Here is a 21678-nt window from a genome sequence, read left to right as displayed (position 1 = left end):
TCCACTGCAGTCCAGACAGGAAATGGCACTTTAATTGTTGGGGCCAGGGTGACAGGACCAAGATGGGGCTGGCCTGTGTCAGTCAGGAAGCCTCCCTCTTCTGCTGGGACAGGGCCTTGAGGCAGCTCCTCCTCCCCGCCTGAGGTCCTAGGCCTGCCACAGGCCAGCATGCCGGTGAGGTCAGTGGCAGGAGCCACCCAGAAGCCCCGCAGATGATGGAGCTGGGAACAGGGACTTCATCTCCACGTGTTGCCATTTCCTCACTGGAAAGTCCTTGGGAGGTGGCTGGGCTCGGCCTGAGCTCAGGGCTCTTCGGTGGGGGTTGGGGCAGGGGCAGGGCGGGCACTTGCAGGTGGCACAGGCTTCATCAAGGCAGGACACGGGCTTCATCAAGGCAGGGGCCAGAGCGCCCGAGCCCTGGCAGGGGAGGTAAGGCCCAGGATGGGGCAGGGCCGTGTGCTCCTGCAACGGACATCCTTCTCTGCCAGAGACCTGCTCCCCAAGCCCTGTCCCTCCCAATCCCCAGGCAGCCCACTCTGCCCGCCATAGATGAATCTAATCCCATATATTACAATAAGCTGCATTCGCCTCTCCCCATTGCCCCACCCTCCCCTACCCTGGGCCAGTGGCCCCCACTTCCTTGTCCCCTGGCGGTGGCAGGTCCCCTCCTCAAGCAGTGCCACATCCTGTCAGCAGCCAGCTGTCCTGGCACTGGCCTGAGGGCTGGGGACGCAGAGGGCGGGGCTGCGCGGCTACTCCAGGTAGATGTCTTCTGTGGGGCAGGTGTACTCCACAAACTGCTTGTAGAACTGCTGGAATGCTCTCCTAGAAGCCAGGGGACACACAGATGGCTCAGATTGCCACTGGCAAGGGAGGAACGGGATCCCGACCCAGGGTTTTCCCACTGCAGCCTTGGGGCCCAAGTGCGGCTCTGGTTCCTCTGGCCGGGGCCACTGGGCTCTGTTCTCTACAGAATTACCATCGCATTTCCCAGTAAGGTGTCAGTTGAAGACATGGCCCAACAGCTACCAAGCTTGGAAGCTGCTCCTCAGGCTCACCCTGCCCCGCCACCCTCCCTCCAGGCCACTGCGCTGGGGTCCGGAGATAGTTCTCCAGAGCTGCAGGGGAAACTGAGGGGCAAAGCTGAGCACCAGGAAGCAGCCCCAGGGCCTGGGATTGGGCGTGCTCCCTCGGGCTGGGTGCTCAGCAGGATGGACACGTACCCCACGGACTCCGCCAGGGCTTTGGTGGAGTCTTCAGACACGAAGACGTGGCAGGCAAACCGGTGGTCGGCGGGGTGCTTGGTGATGAAGCCAAAGTACCTGCAGGGACAGGTCTGTCTGTGCTGGGACAGGGGCTCGGCCCACACCCACCCACCTCAAGGCTGCAGACCGCCCGTGCCTCCTCCGCTGCCATCCCACCCCTCACTTACTTGTTGTTCTTTGGATGATATCCGCAGAAAGAGATGTTTTTTAACTGGAAAAAGTGGCTACATTTATTCCCCTACAGGAGGGAGAAAAGCAAGAGGGCGGTCACCTGGCCTGCAGTGAGGGTGACAGGAGATGGCCTCTTCATCGCAAGTCTTGGGGCAGAGCTGGGGGCCATGGAAGGAAGGGGCTGGGTTGGAAGGAGTCACCTTGGCCTCCTGGGAGTCATCGGCCTTGACACCTATCTTCACACCCCGCACACTGATCTCTAGGACACAGCTGGAGGGTGGGTTAAAGTGCACGGTGAGCCGGCGAGTGGTGGCAATCTATAGGTGACGAATGGAGCCACGTCAGCTGCTGTCTGTTCCTCTGCTGATCCCCCCTGTCCCAGGGCCTGAGCCCTTTACTGCCTCTAGACACCTGCGTCCCTCTGCCCCAGGAACCCATCCAAGGGAGGAGAAGGGAGAGGGCTCAGGTACCTTTTGCATAGCGGCACAGAGGACGTCATTGCCCTTGTGATAGGGAACCTGGACTGAGCCCAGGAACTTCACCCGGAACTGGTCCACCCAGTCACTGTTTTTGGCCAGGGCTGGAAAGCAAGCGTGAATTGAGGAGGGGCAGAAACAGCAGGAGGGAGCTGAGCAGCCAAGTGAAGGAGGGCGGGTGAGGCACGGGGAATGGCAGAGCCCACAGAGGCTGCCACAATCCCTGGCTGCCCAACTTGGCTGGGCCTCACTTTGCTCGATCGTGAAAAGGACCTAAAATCACTTCCACTCAGCCCCCAACCTGGCTGGCTGAGATCTGGAGTACACGTTCACCCAGCAGCAAGTTGGGGCAGACGGATGTGGCGGCTGGGGGCACAGGCCAGGGAGGGAACGCTACCTGCCATGTGCTCGGGCTCCTTGGTGACCTCGATGGCGTAATAGGCAGGAAAGACGCCCCGGGCACCAGTGCGCATGTTGTAGGCCTCGTACCAGTAGTCTTCAGCCTGGAGCTCCACCAGCAGAGGGTCATCCACTTCCAGCTCAAGTTCGTCTTCGTGTCGAGGCACAAACCTGTCCCCAGCAAGGACAGGTGAGAAATTCGGCACCAAGGCCTGTCCAGCCAGGCCTACTCTGGGGTCTGGGAGCCACAGCAGCATCGTTATTTCCGTAAACATTTGCAAAAGCATCCTGTGTGCCTGTTGCAGTGCTAACCCCAGGGGAGAGCAAGGTCAAGCAGACATGCATCTGCCATTGAGGAAACACGGGCCAAGGGAGGGTGCGGGCAGGGCCCCCTCTAAAATGGAGAGGCTGTGGGAAGCGCAGGCTTTTGTCTGGAGAAGGGTCAGGTGGGGTGTGGGCAGGCATCCTCCTGGTCACCCTCCTGGGTGCCCTGCCCCTGGCCAGACTAGGTGCGCACTTCTGGGATCCCTCACTGTAGCCATCCTCTTTGTCACCATACTCTGAGTCCCTAGAGAGTGGACACTGCCTTCCCAGGGCTGAGCGGATCAATGAATGCTGATGGCAGGGGTTAGGCTGAGGCCATGTAGGGGTGACAAGTGGAGGGTGGTGTGTGGCCTGCCTGGCTAGGCCCAGCCAGCCCATGGCTCTCACCTGAATATGGCCCGGTGGGTCTGCTCCTGCTCCTCCCCGTTGATGATGCAGGAGAACAGCCCGAAGGACTCGGCACCTGCAGGTGAGGGGGTGTGGCTGGATGGGGGGTCATGGGGGGTCGCAGCTCTGATCCAGGTTTAGCAGGGCAGGTAGAAGCCTCAGTCCTAACCAGATGGGGCCTGGGGTCGCCTCCCAGAACACTTCGCATTTTGGCTCTGCCCCCCTAGGGACCCCCCCACCCCACTGCTTCCCCTTGCTGACTCACTGGAGGAGCGGGAACGGCCACTCATGAAGACGTTCAGGAACTTCTTGGAGAAATGGACGTCGGGTTCGTCAGGCGTGGAGTCCTCGGAGAGGCAGGCAGGGGGCTGGGGCCGGGGGGCCTCCTCATATTCCTCTCCGATGGCCGACTCGTAGGGCGAGGAGACGGAGGCACAGTTGTCGTAGACGGTGGCAGAGTCGCTCTCGTCACTGTAGTCTCCGAAGCACGGCCGCAGGCTCACCAGCTCCAGCTGCGCGTGCTCATCTACCACCAGCGTGTACTTGACAGAGTCGTAGGACAGGGCGCTGGTGTCCGAGCTCAGAGAGGCCCGTGGAGGTGGCGGCGGCTCCCCCAGGCTCCCCCGCCACCCTCCGCCTGGGGGCTCAGCCCGCTCTGGGGACGACAGGCAGTCGAAGCCCTCCTCCTCTTCACTGATGGAGGGGTGTGGCCGCCCTGCCGTGGAGGGGTAGGCGGCAGGGTCTGGATCGGAGCTGACCGACATCCGGCTCTCGGTGGGCGGCAGGAAGGCGGAGGTGGGCTCTGCAGGGTCTGGGGGCCTCTGCACTGGGGTCAGGTAGATCTCCTCAGTGGCCTCTAGTCGCACATCGGCCTGGTAGTGGATTCGGTCTCGATGCGAGTGGCCCCGACCCCCAGGCGGGGCAGCAGGGGGACCACCCGGAGGTGCCATCTGGGTGGCTGTGCTGCGGCGGCAAGGGCTGTCGGTGGAGGTGCCTCGATCTGTGGTGGGGGCGGGGCTGCTCTGGGGGGGCAGCTCATCGCTCAGGCAGATGTGTTCATGGGGTGGTGTCTGCTCCCCTGGAGAGCAGGCAGGTCATGAAGGCAGGGGCTCCTCCTAACTCCCAGCTACCTGCACCCGCCACTCTCAGCTTGGTGACACAGAAACCAAGACAAAGCCTCCCTGGGCAACAGGCCCTTCGCAGGCTCTGGGGCTGGTCAACTCACTCATGCCACCACCGATCTCAGCCCCCGGATGGGCTTGTGCAGGGATGTAGGTGGACAGTTTACCTCTACTCAGCCCTTTGGAGACTGTAGGGTTTGCTCTCTGTAGTGGGGACTGAAGCAGGGCAGGCCGAGGTCCAGGTAAGGAAGAGGGCCCTGACTTACCTGTCTTCAGGGGTGAGGATGATCGAGACACCCGATCCTGCCAACTGTGCTTTTTGCCCAGAGAATTATTATTCAGTGTGTCCTGTGCAGGGAACAAAAGGCTCTTGTGATGGAAGTGGTCAACAGTGCCCGGCACAGGGAGGCCCCGGCCCTGCCCCCTCAGGCCATCCCTAGGGCCGTTTGCTGTGTCCACCCCGCCTCCACTGTCAAAGGCCTCACTCGTAAGTCTCCTCTGGAGCAGGCAGGAAGGGTGGCAAGTCACAGCCAGGCCTGCTGGCTCCAGATGGCCCTCCGCCTTGCTCAGCGAAGATGGCCAACCCTCAGGGAGATGCTCTTATCAGCCTTAACAAAGGTGGTGATGGCCAATGTGTGTGGTGGCAAGAGGGGGAGGAGGCGGGGGAGAAAAGAAGCAGGAGCTCTCTGGAGACACAGTCAGACCCCCAGTCCCAGACACTGAGGGTTACTTGGAAAATGCTCAAATCCAGCCCAAGTCAGAGACACGTGACTCTCTGCTCTGGAGCTTGGGAAGTTATGGCCTAGAAGGGGTGGGGACCTTCTGATAGAGCCTGGAAAAAGCACAAGGAAGGGTCTCCCCAGCAGCTGGCCTGGGGGACCGGGATGAATCATCCCAGTGACAAATCCATAACAGAGTTTTCCTGCACCCCCCACCACGGTGGCACGTGACTGAGGAGTGACAGATGCAGCTGTCAGCAGCCCTTCCTGGATCTCCTGGGCTGCCCATTCTACATTCTCAGCCCCGGGACCCCTCCCCACAATGCCCACACAGGGCTCCCTCCACTCCACGGTGGCTCCCTCCCCTGGGAGCTCTCTCCCAAGTCCTCACGTTCCTGGGCCGGGCTGCCAAAAGCCATTCACAGGATCCTGGGAAAGGGACCAAGCCTTTCCCTGCAGCCCCAGCCGCCCCACCTCCCAGGAGCTCCTTGCCTGCACCGCTCCCGATGGGCCTGGAAGACAAAGGGCCACAGCCGGCTCCCCCAACCCTATTCAACTCTCCTTGGCATCCAGCCACCCTCCCAGGGGCCCTAGGCCCCCAACTTAGCCAAGCAGCTCCATCTCCCATTCCTCTCCCCTGCCTTCTGGGAATTCGCAGCTGCCCAGATCTCAAACTGGCTGTGGCCCCTGAGCTCCCCATCCCCACCTCGCCACGATCTCCCATGGCCTCCCCTACGATGACCACTTCGGATGCCCTTTTCTCCAGGCCCTGCTCGTGCCCCACTTTCACCAGGAGCCCCATACCCTAAAGGAGAAGCCCTGTCACAGCCTGAGGTCCCACACTCCAAACCCTTCGAACCCCTCAAAGCCTCATTCTGTTAATTCCCTACTCCTCTCCTAACCCCAGTCCTTCCCTCCTTCAATCCCGCCTCAAGGCTCCAAGCCCGGCCAGCTGGACTCAGCCCTCTTCCTAAGGACGGTTCTGCTCGCTCCTCGGATTCCAACCCCGGCAGCGAGCCACTGCGGCCTCTATGCAGGCGCTGTCCCCAGGCACTGGACCCGTAGGTGCCCCCTCCCGCTGCAGCCCCTCTGCGCTCCCCCTCACATCTCCGCGGCGGCCCAGGGCGCCGCCCCCCGCGTTGGCGCCTCACCTGAGACCGCGGCACCTGCGGAAAGAGGTTGAGCGTGGTGGGCCGCTTGGGCCGGTACGTGTCCCCGCTGCCCGGGCCCTGGCTCTGGCCTTGGCTCTGGCCCTGGCCGCGGGACGCCGGCTCCTGGCCGGACTCGGCCTTGGGCGGCCCCGCTCCCGGCCGCCGGGCCGCGCGCTCCTCGTCATCGTCCTCCTCGTCGTCCTCGGCCCCGGGAGTGTCCCCCGTCGCGTCGATCAGGTCCATCTGCAGCATCTCGGCCTGCAACCGGCTCCCAGCGCCGCCGCCGCCCGCAGAGAGCAGCCCGGCGCGCGGGGGCTGCGCGGCGCACGGAGGGGCGTCAGGGGGCGGGGCCGGGGCGGGGCCGAGGCCGTTTGCACCGCCCCCCGCCCGGGCGAGTCCATTCTACGGCGCGAAGGGGGCACGAGGGGAGCCGAGCAGGGGCCGCCGGAGACTGGGGCGCTGTCGCCCGCCCCCGCGAGGAAGCGCGAGGCCGCCGCCTCCCCGATCCAGCCGTGCCTCTGACGGCCTGCACCTCCCCACAGTCCCCACCCCGGACTCCTTGCGCCCTCCCGTTCCCCTGGCAACGGCCGGTGACCTCACCGGGGTTGTAAGCCGAGCCCAGAGTGAAGTCACCGCGGTTGCTATGGGGACTCTGTGGTCGCCAAGGAGTTCGGGGTGGGGTGGGCAAGGGATGGGGGCGGGGGAAGTAGTATTTGAAGGGGCCTTGAGGAAAACTGGAAAAACTGAGGCTCAGCCAAGCAAGGAACGGCGGAGACCTGAGAGGGATGGGAAGGAGACGCCGAAGGGGAGGGGCGAGCGGGGCCCCGGAGCCAAGGCGGTGGCAGCCCCGCCCTAAGCCAGCCGGCCCAGGCCCCTCCATCCCTAGATCGGCCCTCCACGAGCCTGCCTTGAGGATACAGAGCCCCATCCTAGCTCCAGTTCTGCCGCCAACTCCCTGGCACCTGGGACAGATCCCCTGATCCTTCAGGCCCCCTCGTCAGTTGAGTGGGGACAACACTACTGCCTCCCAGCCTCCAAGAGAGCTGAGTATTCACTGAAATGTGTGTGAAGCCCGCTGGAGCTTGTCTGAGGCCCCTCAGGGGCACACCTCTGGCCGGTAGTGCCTGGGGGCCCTGCCTAGCTCGGAGTCAACCCTCTCCAAGGCTCTGCTGGTGCAGTTGGGGGAGACGGCAGGGTGAGAGTCCAGAACAGGCGTCTGACCTTTAAGAAGCTAAGTCAGGGCCCTGAGACCATTCCCCAAATCTAGAGGCCTCTGCCTCTTCCTGGCCTGGCCAGAGAGTGGAAGGTTGGGGTACTGGGGACTAGGGGATTATCTTCACCCCTGGGTTTCCTCTTGCAGAGCTCACTGAGTCGTCTCTGGAAGTAGCAGGAGGTCAACACAGAGACAGGCGTTCCCTCCCCAAGGCACGCCTCACGCTCCTGTGGTAACCACTCTCCTGACACCGTATCTGGCCACCTGCCCTCTTGGGGGCTGAGAGGAGCTCTGGGCTCTAAAACCTAGCCCTGTGCTCTGTCCTCCATTTCCTGGCAAGCCGACCCCTTCTTCCTGTTCTGAAAAGACATAGTTGGGATCCCCATCTGACCCCAGTTACCCAGGCGCTGGGGACCTCCTGGCAGCATTCAGATCTTTAGGGACAGGAGAGAGCCATCTTCCCTATGACAAAGCCAAGGGGCCCAAACCAGCAGCAATACTGGGCAAACCCCTCAGTGGGGGCCTTTAGGACTATGGGCCAGAGAGGGTCTGGGAGGCCACGTGGTGCCATCTGTCTGGTGTAATAGCAGCCAGCAGCCACAGGAGTTATTCAGGAGTGCCTTGGCTGTTTCTTCCTGCCCCAAAGCACTGCAGATTCCACCAGACTCCACCCTGTCTGTCTCAGGCCCTCTGCCAGGGCTGCTCCCAAAAGGATTCAGGGTAGCCCTGAGTCTCCCTTAAGTCTGGTCCTAATTGTTACTGCCCTAGGTCTCAAGACTTCCTGGCCTCTCTCATCTTGTGGGCAGTTGAAGGAGCTACTTCCTGTCTTAGTCCCTGACAGCAATATAATAATAATAATACCAAATAAAATTCTGACTGTACACCCAAGACATGCCAAGCAGTATACCTATGTTTCTTGCACATCATTTCATTTCATGGCATTTCATTGGCATTTCATGCCAGCACAGACCTGAAACCCCCTTTGTCACTATGGGGATACCCTTACCCCGTCCCTAGCCTTCCTGCCACCCCACTCAGGAGCTCCTGGGAGCTTGCCCTTACCCGTAAGGACAGGGTGTCTTTGCACTGTAAGCTGATGCCACACTCATCAGTGATCTCCGAGAGGTCTTCATCCTCAAACTCCTCCAGGCTGATGTCGTGGGTGAGCCTGGTGGGGACAGGAAGCCAAAGTTACAACTCAGGGGCACTGCTATGCCTGCTCACATCTCCCTGTTACCTCTCCCAGGGGGCAGCCTCTCGAAGGCCAAACACAGCCCCCAGAGGACAGGATTTGGGGTCCATCTGTATCAATGCAAGGGGTGGTCAGCAGGCAGGGAAAGAGCAAGGGGCTCGTGCCAAAAGGCAGTCCTCCTAGGGTGGCAGCGGAAGAGGAGGCTCCAGGTTACTCCAGCTCCTCCCTGGGAGCTGTCATTCTGTTGCCAACCAGCAGGCAGTGCTTAGAAGGCCCAACTGGTCAGAGCCTCCTCCCAGGGTCAAGGTAGGTGCCAAGGCCAGTTCACCACGGAGAATGTGGAGTTGAGAAGAGCAGCCTGGAGTAGGGGAGCTCCCAGTGCAATCCCTGCAGTAGCAAGACCTGGGGCACTGGCAGCAGCCTCAGAGGAGTGCCCCACGCCCCAGCTCAGGAAGACTCATGCCCCTTGAGCCCAGGGAACAAGCGAAGGAAAATCTGGTGTCAATGTGGGTAGTTTCAGCCTATTCCAGAAAGGACGCCAGCCTCATGCTGTGCACTTGGTGGTCTCATCTCTTCAACCACAAAATCTTCTCCTCACCCAGCGTTAAGGACCCTGAACAGGAGGCTGCACAGATGGGGTCAGGAAAAGCCCCAGGTGAGACCAGAGGTGTTAGAAGCTCAGGAGACAGCTCAGAGCACCAGGTCACCAGAACACTAACCAGCTCCACCAGAACCCCCCTCTGCCTAGGCCAGCCCTGAGCCCCCACCTCAGAATGCAGGGCTGGGCCAGCCACTGCCTCTTGCCCACCTCCAGTCCTGGGCACTCTGCCTGGCTTGCTGGGGGGTAGAACATTTGGGAAGTTGGGGAGAATGTGTGAGCCTTTTCCCAAATAAGTCCAAGAAATAGACACAGAGCAAGGGAAACCCACTAGTTCAAGGTCACCCAGGAGAGATGGTGGCTTAGCCCCCAGGGGAACCTAGGAGGCCCAGACTCCCTGCCGCTCGCCTCATTCAGACCAAACAGAGACCCTGAGCTTGATGGAGCTCACCCCAACTCGGCCTCCACCCCCACCAGCCCCGGTAGCCCCTACCAGCGCTCCCATTGATCCTCCAACCAGCTGTCATGGTCTGGGCTCGAATCCATCTTCAGCACCAGCTGCATGGAGAGCCCTGCCCGGCCGGGGGGCTGCGGGGCCCCAGGGCTGCCCTCTCATGCCCGGAAGGGTGGGGGGGCCAGGGCTCAAGGCAGGGCTGGGGGCCTCTGGCCTCCACCGCTTGGGCCTGTCTTTCTGCGTCCTGCCCGCAGCAGAAGCCTGGGGAGCTCATTAAAAATAGATAGGCCAGGAGAGGAGGCTGCAGCTGCCGACCCAGGTCCCAGCCCCAGCTCTTCCCAGCGCAGCCCTCAGCTGCAGGCACCTTCCTCCCGGCTGGCCTGGCTGTTGCGCTGCTGCCGCTGTGGCCGCCTCCCTCACGGGATCAGGTTACTGCAATCAATGCCACTGGCTCCACCTGCCCTTCCAATGCCCCTGTCGGGGGCTGAGGTGGCCCCCCCTCCCTGGCCCAGGCTTGTAAGTAGATGGCAGAAATCTAGGATGTTTCCCCCCAAAAGCCAGTCCTTGATTGGCTTTAAAGGGCCAGTGCCCCAGTCAGGGTGCCAGGTGGGAGATGAAGGGGGGCTTCCCAAATACCCCAAGAATGAACACTCGGTTCGCACTGCCATAGGCTCAGCCCCCCGACCTCATCAGAGAGGCTTCTGTGGGCCCAGGCTGCATCCAAACTGGGTTTGATCTGGGCTGCCTCCTTCTGCAGCCAGGGCTCAAGCCTTCAAGACCCAGGAAGGCAGGGCCTATGGATGCAGGAGGCACCAGAGCCACAGCTAAGGGCAGGCCGGTGTTTGGGCCCTTAGAGCAGAGCTGGAAGGGCTGCTGTGTGGTAATGAGCTTCGTCTCCCTTTGGAGTGACATAAACAGAACCTGGAGGCCCCTGGAGGGCACTGCACAGAGGGGTGGGGAAAGGGGGCTGGATGGACAAGGTGCCCTGTAGGGTCGCGTCTGACCTGCAGCCCAAGGGTGGTGGTTCCCCAGGCCATGGGGAGGGTGTGGCTGGCCAGCTGGGGTGGAAGTGGGGAGGACGGCCTGGCCCAGAAGCCAGAGCAGCCCTCCTCCCTCCGGCCAGGGCAGGGTGGCATCTCTGGCTCAGGGCCAAGAACCCAGTGGCCGGCACCAAGTAAGTGTTCAATTCACACTGGTTGCCCAGATGGTCACCGTGAAGGCCAGTGGTGCAAAAGGGAGCCCCTGGGACTCAGATGGCATGGGAGAGCTGCAGGACCGCTGATGCAGAGGTGCCCTGATATGCCCCTGCTCTGCCAGTGACCTCTGCACATATTTTTTTTTTTTTTTTTTTTTTTGAGATGGCCTTTCGCTCTGTCACCCAGGCTGGAGAGCAATGACATGATCTTGGCTCACTGCAGCCTCCGCCACCTAGGTTCAAGTGATTCTCCTGCCTCAGCCTCTTGGGTAGCTGGGATTGCAGGTGTGCACCACCACACCTGGCTAATTTTTGTATTTTTAGTAGAGACGGGGTTTCACCATGTTGGCCAGGCTAGTCTTGAACTCCTGACCTCAGGTGATCTGCTCGCCTTGGCTTCCCAAAGTGCTGGGATTGCAGGCGTGAGCCATGGTGCCCAGCCCCCCTGCACACATCTGTGTCTCCTCACACATGGCTCCTCTTCCTCACTGCCAAGCCCTAGTCCAGCTTCTGCCTCTGCCCTCCCGGATGTCCCCACTGGCCTGTCTGCCTCAGTCTCCCTATGCCTGCACCATCCCACTCCACCTGCCACTATCAGGCAAAACTGCCAGAAATGCCATTATCCCTCCCGCCCCACTTGGAGCCCTCAAGGCTCTCCACTGGCAGCAGGTTCCTGTGCCTGCAGGCAAGGCCTCCAGCTCCATGCGTAGTCCGCGTGGGCACTGTGTCTCCCCAGTGCCAAACCCAGTGCTCAGATGGAGCACGTGGCAGACTCTCAGACCATGCTTGTTGGAAGAGTGCTCAGTTAAGCTCATTCCTCCAGGAAGCCCTCCCAGCCCTTGCATGTGGCTGATGTCACCATCTGCCTGGATGTACAGTAGTGTGTGCAGCAGACAGGGCCAGCCCTCCCTCAGAAACACCCACTTCCCCAACCCTGGCTGCTCCAAAGGTGGATGGGGCCTGTATCCAGCACCCTGATTGATGACCCCATACTACACCCAGCAAGTGATCAAGACTCCTTCCTCCTGGAGGGCAGAGCTGGCGAGTTCATCCTGCATACACTGGGTCCTCAGCATGAGCCTGCTAGATGTCTGTCACAAGACAGCCTCTGCCTCCACCTGCTCCTCTCGAACTGCAAGCTGGAGCAGGGCCTGCAGGGTCTGGCTTAGACCTGGGTTAGGGGCTTCTCAGTTCATTTCCACACCCTCAACATCACCTGATATTCCCACTTCCTAGGACAATAGGTCTGGGTGGGGCAAGGACAGCAGCATCTTTCTGGACAGCTGAGGGCACTGGGCTTTAATTGGGCAATGCTAGAAAGAATACTCGGCTGGGGGTCAGAGAGCCTATGCCTGATCCCTGGCTCTGTTGGGGCGCGTTAAGGGGGATGCTTTGTCTGACTTTTTGGGTGCCTCTCATAAGTAAGGCAGGATGGACGAATGATCACCGTATCAGGCTTGGAAGCAGGAGGCCTGAAATAAATCCTGACTCTTTCACATTGAAGCTGCCCCATCCTGGCCCCAACATTTATGCCATGCATCTCTCTTAATCCTCATTGCAACAACCTTGGGAGAGGGTTTGTTCCATTTTTCCCATTTTACAGATGAGGAACACCAAGGCTTAGACGTAAGGTGCCTTATGCCTCAGTTTCCCACACACAGGATGAAGCCACCGATCCTTGCCCACCCACCTCAGAGGGCTGGTGAGGGTTAGCAGAATGGAGTTTGTGTAAGTAGGAGGTCACCACCAAGGATCAAGGGGGACTGACTGGTCAAAGAGTCCCCTTTGCAAGTCACTCCCCACCCAAGACTCTGCCCTTTCCTCTTTTCCAGGCACCAGATATTCTGGCCTCCCAGCCAAAAGCCTGGGGGGTCCCTTTATGGAGAGAAGGCTAAACAGACATTTGGTCCCTGAAGGCTCATGGAAGGTCAATGTTGGGAAGGAAGGAGGGAGGAAAAGATGGAGGGGAGAAGGGAGGGGAAAAAGGGGAAAAGAGGGTGGTTCCCTCCTGTCCCGCCTGATCCACCCTGCTCATGGCAGCCTTAGCACCAGGAGGCCTCCAAACTGAATCCTGCAGCCCTCCGCAGGCTGGCCTCCCTCACCTCTGGGTCTGGAAGTTTCAGCAGTCTCCTGTAGAAGCAGCCCCTGCCCACCCATGAGACCTGCTTGTCTATCCTGGGTGCTGTGATCCTTGAGACGTCATCCATATTAACGTTTGGTGGCGCTGAGCTGTGAGTTTGGTCTCTGGAGACCGCCCTGACCTTTCTACCTGACACCCTGTTCCTGCATTCACCTGATCCCTCCTACTCTGCTGCCTCAGTGCTTGCTTTTGGCCCCGCCGGCTCCTCACTGTTCTGGCCATGCCAGCCCCTGCTCCCACCCCACCCTGAGCTGCACTTTCCTAAGTGGCCCTGAACAAACAGGCCTTTTGTGTTCTGATGTTGATTTCAGGCCCTCTTCCCGTGCCTTGCTGGGTCACATTTCCACCAGCCGCAGTCCTGCCCTTTCTAACGGACTATTTCAGCTCCGTAGTAGGCTGAGTCAGAAGTGTATGTAAAGTAAGGGTTAAGTGGTAAAGTGCTGAGGCTTTAGCTGAGCAAGGCCGAATCTGAGCCAGGCATTGGCTGTTCGGATGTCATTCTTGGGTCTGCGTTCCTGGCTTTGCTGTGGTGAGGTAAGGATGCCAGCTGATTGACCTTGGGTCCTGGCCACAATGCCCCACAGGCCTCTCTTGTGACAGAGGGCACGTGTGGTCCAGGGGTCCAGCCTGCCTCTCTGCAGCCCTCTGAGTGCTGAGAACGGAGCTGGCTCCCAGTGAGTTCTCAGGACACCTGTTGACTGGCCACTCAACCCTAAGTGGGTTCCCCATTTCCCTCTGGTTCCTCTCCCTGCCACTCTCCACCAGGTAATGACAGCAAAGCTGACCTCTGAATTACAGATCTGGTCTGGTCACTCTTCCCCAGCTCAAAGCCCTTTAATAGCTTCCCCTGGTCCTTAGGGGAAGGGGCCCAAATTCTCCTCTGTGGCCTGAAGGCTCCGTAAAGCCTCCTTTCCCTCCAACCAGTATCATTTCCCCTCATTACCCCCACCTCCCACCTTTATCTCCTCCTTCAATAGAGCAGCTCCCAAAGCAGTAGCATGGTCTCCTCTGCAAGCCTTCTCTGACCTCTGGGACCAAAAGCCAAACTGCCCTGCTGTGGGCTCTCGGAGTCCCTCCTGGCTGTGGTTCCGTATCACTGTAATTTTACCTTTGGGTTCTGTGGCCCGCAGTGGCCTCCCCTTGGAGTCAGTTAATCCATATGGGTGGGATCATATCTGTTTTGATCAACATGTGTGGTGCCTCATAGGTACTTAACAAATGCTGAATGAATTAACCACAGGCGTCCCGGGGCTCTCTGGATTTTTGCCTTGGAAATCTCTAAGTTAGTCCACTTTTCCAATCAACTTCCTGTGTCCCCACCTACACCGGAGTCTGGGCTAGGATGTCAGGTCCTCTGGGAAGATGGCACTGGCTGAAATGGTGGGGTGGGGATGAGCCAGGCCCAGCATCCCTCTCAGGCCCTCTCTCTACCCCCACCACCCGGCTCTGGGTGAACATGGGGTTGGGCTGGGTTTGTTCTTTGGGTCGGAATTCCCTTCCTGACCACCTCCATACGGGGGTCATCTCCAACGAAAACTGAATCCAACCAAAGAAATGAGCCCTGAGGGACAACCCCGCTTGGGGTTATAATGTGTTTGATCTGTTTAAACATCTTCATGCCGATACATTGCAAGAACTCTGGGATCCAGTTGTTCGACTTTTGGGAAACTGCTTCGAGGAAACAATCCCACATTGTTTGGAGAAGAACCGTTACACACAGGACGTTCATTCCCCATCACAGCAAACAACTGAAAACACCTGCGTCGCCCAGCACCAGGGCGCTGGTTCCACCGTGGCCATCAGCGGATGAAATGTGATGCAGTCTTTTGGAATCAACATTATAAAGTCTGTGTATTAAGGTGACAACTAATAAAATGAGCAAAAAGACCGCATGCATGATCCAGTGGCCTCTCCGGGATGCTGTCACACACAGGAAGAAACACTCACGTGGACACAGAGTTGTGAGATGGGGTAGAATCTGGGGCGCTCTTTTCTCCTTTGCTGTCCTTCACAGACTTTCATCCTGGGTCATGCCAGCCTAGCGTGGGCTCCCCATCTGCTGCTGGGCTGCCTGCCCTCCCCAGAGCTGCAAGTTTCCTGAGGGCGGGGTCATCATACTCACCTGGACACTGACTCCCTACATTTGCTCCAATCTATGCACAAATCCCAAAACCCTGCACACCATAGGTGCTAATCAGTGCCTATTAAAAAGGCACTGCAAGCACCATGACAGCAGGAGCCACAAGCTCTCCACTGGCATCTCCAGTGGCGGAACAACGCAAAGCACCCAGAGATGCTCCTGCTATTTTGGAATGAATACAAGAGTGGGGCCAGGGAACAAAGACGGCATCATAGAATGGTTAAGAACTACATGTAGATGGTGGCTGTGACCCAATTTGTGGGAACCATGGGGGCCCCAAGCTAGAAGTGTGTTGTGGCCCACTTCCAGCAATCCAAAGACAAACTTTAAAGCTCTGCCATCAGCGAGCTGGGGTTGAAATTCTGCCCTGGCCACTGCCGGGCTGTGTGAGGCAAGTCAACACTCTCTGCCTCCACATCCAAGGTCCATCAGAAGCCAGGCCAAGGCGGTCCTGGACATGAGGCAGCTCCCGTAGCACCTCCCCACCTTCACCAAAACATGATTGGCTGAATAGGCCACCAGCCGGCCACCTTCCTGCCCTCTGCTCAATCTCCCTGAGCAGTGATGTCCTCTCTGAGGCTTCAGTGGCCAATCCCTCCACACTCAGACTCCCAGGGTCTTTGGCCCCAGCCCTATCCTCTCCTCTGAGCTCCAGACCCAAAACCGACTGACTGTAGGAATCCTCCAATTGGGTCCTCCAATGATCCCCAGTCTCAAATTCAGCAGGTCCCCACATGATTTTCACACCCTGCCCACCACCTTCTGGTCTCCCACTGGACACCCCACCCACCAAGGAGCCCCTACATCATCCTAGACTCCTGCCTCCCCACTCCCTATTCTGTATCCCTCACCAAGCGGGCTAATCTGCCCCCTAACTCTTCCTCACCCCCTGAACCTGTCCCTCCTTCTTACCAGCAGGATGGTTAGTCCCCTGGCCACTCTCTACCCAGCAGCCAGGTGACCCTCCTAGATCAAGCTTGTCTAACCCATGGCCCAAGGGTGCGTGCGCCCCAGGACGGCTCTGAATGCAGCCCAACACAAATTCGTAAACTTTCTGGAAACATTATGAGATGTTTTTGTGATTTTTTGTTTTTGTGTTTTAGCTCATCAGCTATTGTTAGTGTTAGTGTATTTTACGTGTGGCCCAAGACAATTCTTCTTCTTCCAGTGTGGCCCAGGGAAGCCAACAGATTGGACACCCCTGTCCTAGAGGATCTGTCTGACCCTGTCATTCCTCTCCTAACCCCCTGCCAGCTCCTCTGGCTGTCGGTGAAGGGGTCGGCGTCCTCACATGGCCTACAAGTTCCTGCACATCCTGCTCTCCACCCTCCTGCCAGACTGGGCACCAGGCACCCTGCCCACCCGCTCTGGTCTCCGCCCTTCACTCCAGCGACACCCTTGGGTGATATTTTTATGCGTCCACCAGGCCTAAGCTGAAATGTCCCTGCCTCTGGGGGGCCTGTCCTGACCCGCCGAGCCTGGGTCCCTTGACCTGAGCCATCATCACACCGACCAGCCCATCTGTAAAGCCGTCTGTCTGTCTGACTCCCCTCTACAACACCAACAGCATGATGGCCAGGCCCATGGCTGGGCCTTTGCAGTGTTTCCCTGGTGACCTAGGCAAAGTGCAAACATTTGTTGAGTGAATGAAGGAAGAAGCCTCTCGGTGGCCCCATCTCTCATCCCTGAGGCAGGATGGTGGGGCAGACGGCAACCATCCGGGCAGCCATGGCCTGGCTCTGTCCCAGCTTTGCCACTAATTTGCTGTGTGCTCTTGGGGGAGCCACTCGCCCTCTCTTGTTTCCTCATAAGGGGAGGGAGCTGGTTGGATAAGCTGGTCTCTAAGGTCTTTCAGATCCACGATTCCCCTTCTACACACCCTAGACAGGCCGCTCGCTCCCTTCCTGCCCATGAAACCCCCTTTGTCTCTGCTGTTCCTCCCATGTGAACTGTCCTTCTGTCCCTCCTCTTTGTCCCACCTACCCAGCGCCAATGTCTCCACTGTGTAAATTTATAAATTCTCTTTTCTAGAGTTTTCTTTATAATGAACATGTATCACTTCAATTTTGAATTTTCTTTTATTATTTTGTAAGACACAGAAGTAACCTATACTCATTATAAAATAAGAAGTCAAATACAGGTGAGCAGCCCTAATTCAAAAACCTGAAATCTGAAATGCTCCAAAATCCTAAATGTTTGAGCATCAACAAAACAGCACAGGCGGTAAATTCCACACCTGACTCCACGTGACAGGTTGTAATCAAAACTTTTCTTTTTTTTTTTTTTTTTTATGAGACGGAGTCTCGCTCTGTCCCCCAGGCTGGAGTGCAATGGCGGGATCTCCGCTCACTGCAAGCTCCGCCCCCTGGGTTCACGCCATTCTCCTGCCTCAGCCTCCCAAGTAGCTGGGACTACAGGCACCCGCCACAACGCCCTGATAATTTTTTTTGTATATTTAGTAGAGACGGGGTTTCACCGTGTTAGCCAGGATGGTCTCGATCTCCTGACCTCGTGATCCACCTGCCTCGGCCTCCCAAAGTGCTAGGATTACAGGCTTGAGCCACCGTGCCCGGCCCGTAATCAAAACTTTCACGCACAAAATTATTTAAACTATTGTATAAAATTACCTTTAGGCTATATGTATAAGATATATAAGAAAAAATCAATTTCATGTTTAGACTTGGGTTCCCATCCCCAAGCTATTTCATTATGCATATGCAAATATTCCAAAATCCAAAAAAATTAGAAATCTGAAACACTTCTGGTCCAAAGCATGTCAGATAAGGCATACTCAACCTGTAATATAAAAGCATGACACTGGGCGTGGTGGCTCACGCCTGTAATCCCAGCACTTTGGGACGCTGAGGCAGGTGGATCACCTGAGGTCAGGAGTTCGAGACCAGCCTGGCCAACACGGTGAAACCCCATCTCTACTAAAAATACAAAAATTAGCCGGGCATGGTGGCGGGCACCTGTAATCCCAGCTACTTGGGAGGCTGAGGCAGGAGAATTGCTTGAACACAGAATACAGAGGTTGCAGTGAGCCTAGATCATGCCACTGCACTCCAGCCTCCAGCCTGGGTGACAGAGTGAGACTCTGTCTCAAAAAAAAAAAAAAAAAAGTATGTAAAATAAGAAGTGAAAATCCCTCGCCCCCAAAGGTAACCAACCACTATAAACAGCTGGAGCATTTCTATAATCAGAACAAAAATCAACACGAATTTATTTCAACCAACTACAAACGAATGCTGCCACCCCTTCAGGTCAGGTCCACATGCTCGCCCCCTCCACACATGCTCTTCCAATACTCCAGAGCTCTTTGTTTTTGGGGTGGCTCTGACATCAGACTGCCTGCCACGTACAAGCTCTGCCACTTATCTAACCTCCCTCTGCCTCAGTTTCTTCATGCAAGTGTGGGTAATAACAACGCTCTGTTGATACAGTTATTGCGAGGAGTAAATACTCTTGCACATAGGAAACTCTTAGAATGGTGCCTGGGCGAACTGAGTGCCTTCCAAATGTCAGCGCTTACCACTGTTATTGAGTAACTTTCCCGTGCTGAGCAATGGGGATACCAAAGTTTGGGTACAGACTCCCTTTGTCTTCTGGGAGCTGACAGTGGCACTGGGGGTCAAGGCACCTGTGTGTGTGCGCACACACAGCCCTGCCTACAGGCGGCTCTCCTCAGACCTTGAAACACTCAACATGTGTTATCTCATCTGATTCTTAGGACCATCCTGAGCAGGGGCCAGTGCTGGCATCTCAGAGGCTCAGAGGGCTTAAGTGCCCAGCGTCAGGGCACACAGGTAAGAATGGCCAGCCAGGATTCAAACCCAGGCCAGTTGGATCCATGACTCCACCAAAGAGCCAGAAGAAAGCACTATCTACCCACCTAGGGTTAAGTGGAGCCTGGCCAAGCACAGTGAGAGGCGGGCCAGGAGAAAGGGCAGCGGGGGCTTTGGGAGCAGCGGGGCAGGCCAGCAGGGCCTGAGACACTGACGCTTATTATTCCCAAGCGCTGGCCTTGTCTCCGCAGCCAGGCCACCACCATGTCCTGGAGGGCTGGCCCACACCTCAACCTCGTGGCCTACTGCCACCCTTGTCCCACATGCCGCAGAGCTGGCCACACATTCACTGGCTGGTGTCTGCTTCCTCAGCTCCTCTCACTAAAGCATCTATGACACCCGGGGAAGCAGGTCGATGAAGAAAAGCTGCCCACTGGGCCAGAGGCAGGGCTTGGAGGTAGAGTGGATTGAACACACACAGACCTGGATCCCAGTGTAGCCTTAGCCTCTGACTATTTTGGAGTCCCCAGATGAGCCACCTGCCTTTGTTAATCTCAATCACCTCATCTATAAAATGGGCAAACCATTACCCTCTCTTGGGGCAGTTATGAGGGTTAAGGGAGGGGCCTTGGGAAGACGTTCTGGACAGCAGCGAGCTGTAGTGTTGTCTGCTAGTGTGGGGGCTGACACTTGTTGAATACTGACCTGATGTGCTTTTTCTCCCTTCCAGGCAAGAATCAATATTAATTAGCCCACTTAACAGATGGCACCCAGAGAGGACGAAAACCTGCCTGGGTCATGCAGTTAGAAAGTAGTGGAGATAGGATTTGAACCCAGGTCCCTCTAAGCCCCATGTGCTTCCACTGCAGAGGCCTCCAGGTGGGGAGGCAGTATTTGCATGGAGGCCTCATGCGCCATGCTAGGTGGAATCTCAGACCTCAGTCTAAGGCATTATCAGAGAGCTGCAGCCCTGGAGCCTTCAGGCCTGGCCTCCTCCGTCTGGCCCCTCTGGTGCTCCCAGCTAAGCTCAGGGCCTTGGGGAAGGTTTCTGGGTTTGATGATGCCATTAGAGATCCCCAGGGGTCTCTGCCCACCTGAGGACCTGGGAGCCAGTGACCCCTTGCTCCCAGGAGGGGCTGGCGCCACAGCCCAGCTGGAGCCTGGCTGGGGTGGTGCCCCAGGAGAGGGGAAGGCGCCAGTTCTTAAGATGGGGAAACAATGGGGTATGTCTAAGCCTCCCTCTCTAGGCCCGGAGCAGTGACTTCGGCCTCTTCCTCCCCATCAACTAGGGTTCAGAATTATGGGCGAGGTACATCTATTTCTCCTCCACATAACACTCAGCCCTCACTTCTCTGAAATGCATCGGGCCTAACACCAGACTGGGGGGTAGGGGTGGTGGAATGGGAGCTCAGGTCAGGGTTCTGGGTATTTACCCCAGCAGGGATCCCCCTCGACACCCCCGCTGGCCCTGGCTACTCCCTAGCCGACTTCCCTTCCCGCAGCCGGGCCTAGGATTCCCCTGGTTGAGGCTGAGCCTTCAGCGCCTGCCCTGAGAGACACACCTGCCTAGGTCGGTGCTGCCCAATCCAGAGAGGGGCCCGGCCATGCCAGGCCTGGCAGGTAGGCCCATCTGGGCAAGCAGGGCTCGGGGAGGGGCTCAAAACATCCTCCTCGCAGCACCAACAATATCGTTGCCCCAGGAAACTGCGACCCGCGCCCCTCCAGGCTGTTCCCAGCTCTATTCAGAAATCTTCGGACTGGGCACACGCCAAGATGCAGCCTGCCTGCCCGCTCCGGGATCGCAACCCCGACCCCAGACCCTGCCGCAGCCCGGAGGTTGGGGAGAAGGAGGCCTCCGAGCCCCCTCCTCCAATTCCAGCGCAGACCTCCCAGCCTAGGGCCAGGAATGGCGGAGGGAACAGCCTCGTGAACATGCAACGGCTACCAGTCCGGACTTGAGGCTGGCGGGGCTTCTGGGGGGGACTCTGTCCCGGGAAGAGACCCCACTCCCACGCAGCCCTTTCGTTCCCGGGTTCCCGAGGTTCTGGGGTGGGGGGTGGGCAGAGCAGCCAAGGCGGATCAGTCCCGGCTGAAGGGCGAGGCGCGCGGCGGCCGGGACTCTCACCTGAAATTGGGAGGCGACGCGATGTGCAGCCCCAGGAACGGGGAGGCGGCGGGCGGGGACGCGGCCCCCCCGCCCAGGCCGCCGCTTTCTCGCTCCGCCATTCTCGGGCACAGCCCTGGCCATCCGGGCGGAGCGCGGCGCAGTGGAGGCGGCGGCTGCGAAGGAGGCGGAGGCGCGGCGAGGGGGCAGCCGCCGCCGCGGGGCTCGGGCTAGCCGGGCGCGGCGGGCGCACCTGTGTCTGGCAGGGCGCGGCACCGCACCGCGCACGGCTCGCGGGACTGGCGAGAGCGCCCCGCGCGCGTCCCCGGGCCCCGGCCGGGGTCTCGCGCGCCCCGCCCCGGCCCCGCCCCCACCCCGCCAGCCCCGCCCCCGGAGATGGCGCTCTCCGCGGTGCTGAAGCCACGGCTCCCGCGGCCCTGAGCTTGGCTCAGCCCCGCCCTAAATCCGACACCGACTCTCCTCCACCCCGTGGCCGGTGTGGGCTTTGTCCCTCCGGTTGGGCTTAGTGCCCGGGTATCAGATGATTAATGGCAGGACACTGGACCCTAAGGTCCAGGTTGGCCCCCCGCAGCAGACACCAAGAAGGCAGGCGGAAAAGGAGGGTCGTGGAGGAAAGCAGAGAAAGGAGAGGATGTCAGTGGGCTCTTAAAGCGTAAAGGTTTGGAGTCAGGTGGTGTGAATTCACTGGCTCCACAAGTGACTGGGCAGAGGGGCCTTGCATTAGTGATTTCAGAGCACTAAGGTTGGGTCTTCTTATCTGTGAAATGGGACAACAGCGGTCCCTCTCATGGTCGTTGTGAGAATGTAACGTAACACAAATGTG

The 21678-nt window shown here is 58.5% G+C and overlaps 1 protein-coding gene across 2 annotated transcripts; it reads right to left on the bottom strand.

The window, feature by feature from the left end:
- Window positions 1-10: 10 nt before the first annotated feature.
- Window positions 11-21149, bottom strand: MAPK8IP1 (mitogen-activated protein kinase 8 interacting protein 1). Of its 2 annotated transcripts, none has more exons than XM_055281800.2 (12): window positions 20856-21149; window positions 8289-8394; window positions 6014-6328; window positions 4410-4491; window positions 3288-4100; window positions 3023-3098; window positions 2310-2482; window positions 1907-2016; window positions 1637-1753; window positions 1433-1503; window positions 1224-1322; window positions 11-825 (listed from the first exon to the last, which is right to left on the bottom strand). In XM_055281800.2, the coding sequence occupies exons 1-12, from the start codon at window positions 20954-20956 to the stop codon at window positions 753-755; spliced, it is 2136 nt and encodes a 711-aa protein (XP_055137775.1). In that variant the 5' UTR covers window positions 20957-21149; the 3' UTR covers window positions 11-752. The 2 variants fall into 2 exon arrangements, with proteins under 2 accessions (XP_055137775.1, XP_055137776.1); XM_055281801.2 differs by lacking the exon at window positions 20856-21149 and adding an exon at window positions 9510-9854.
- Between the last annotated feature and the right edge of the window lie 529 nt (window positions 21150-21678).

Source organism: Symphalangus syndactylus, chromosome 6 (assembly GCF_028878055.3).
Source record: "Symphalangus syndactylus isolate Jambi chromosome 6, NHGRI_mSymSyn1-v2.1_pri, whole genome shotgun sequence".
Classification (NCBI taxonomy): Eukaryota; Metazoa; Chordata; class Mammalia; order Primates; family Hylobatidae; genus Symphalangus; species Symphalangus syndactylus.
This window is presented reverse-complemented; position numbering and strand designations above follow the sequence as displayed.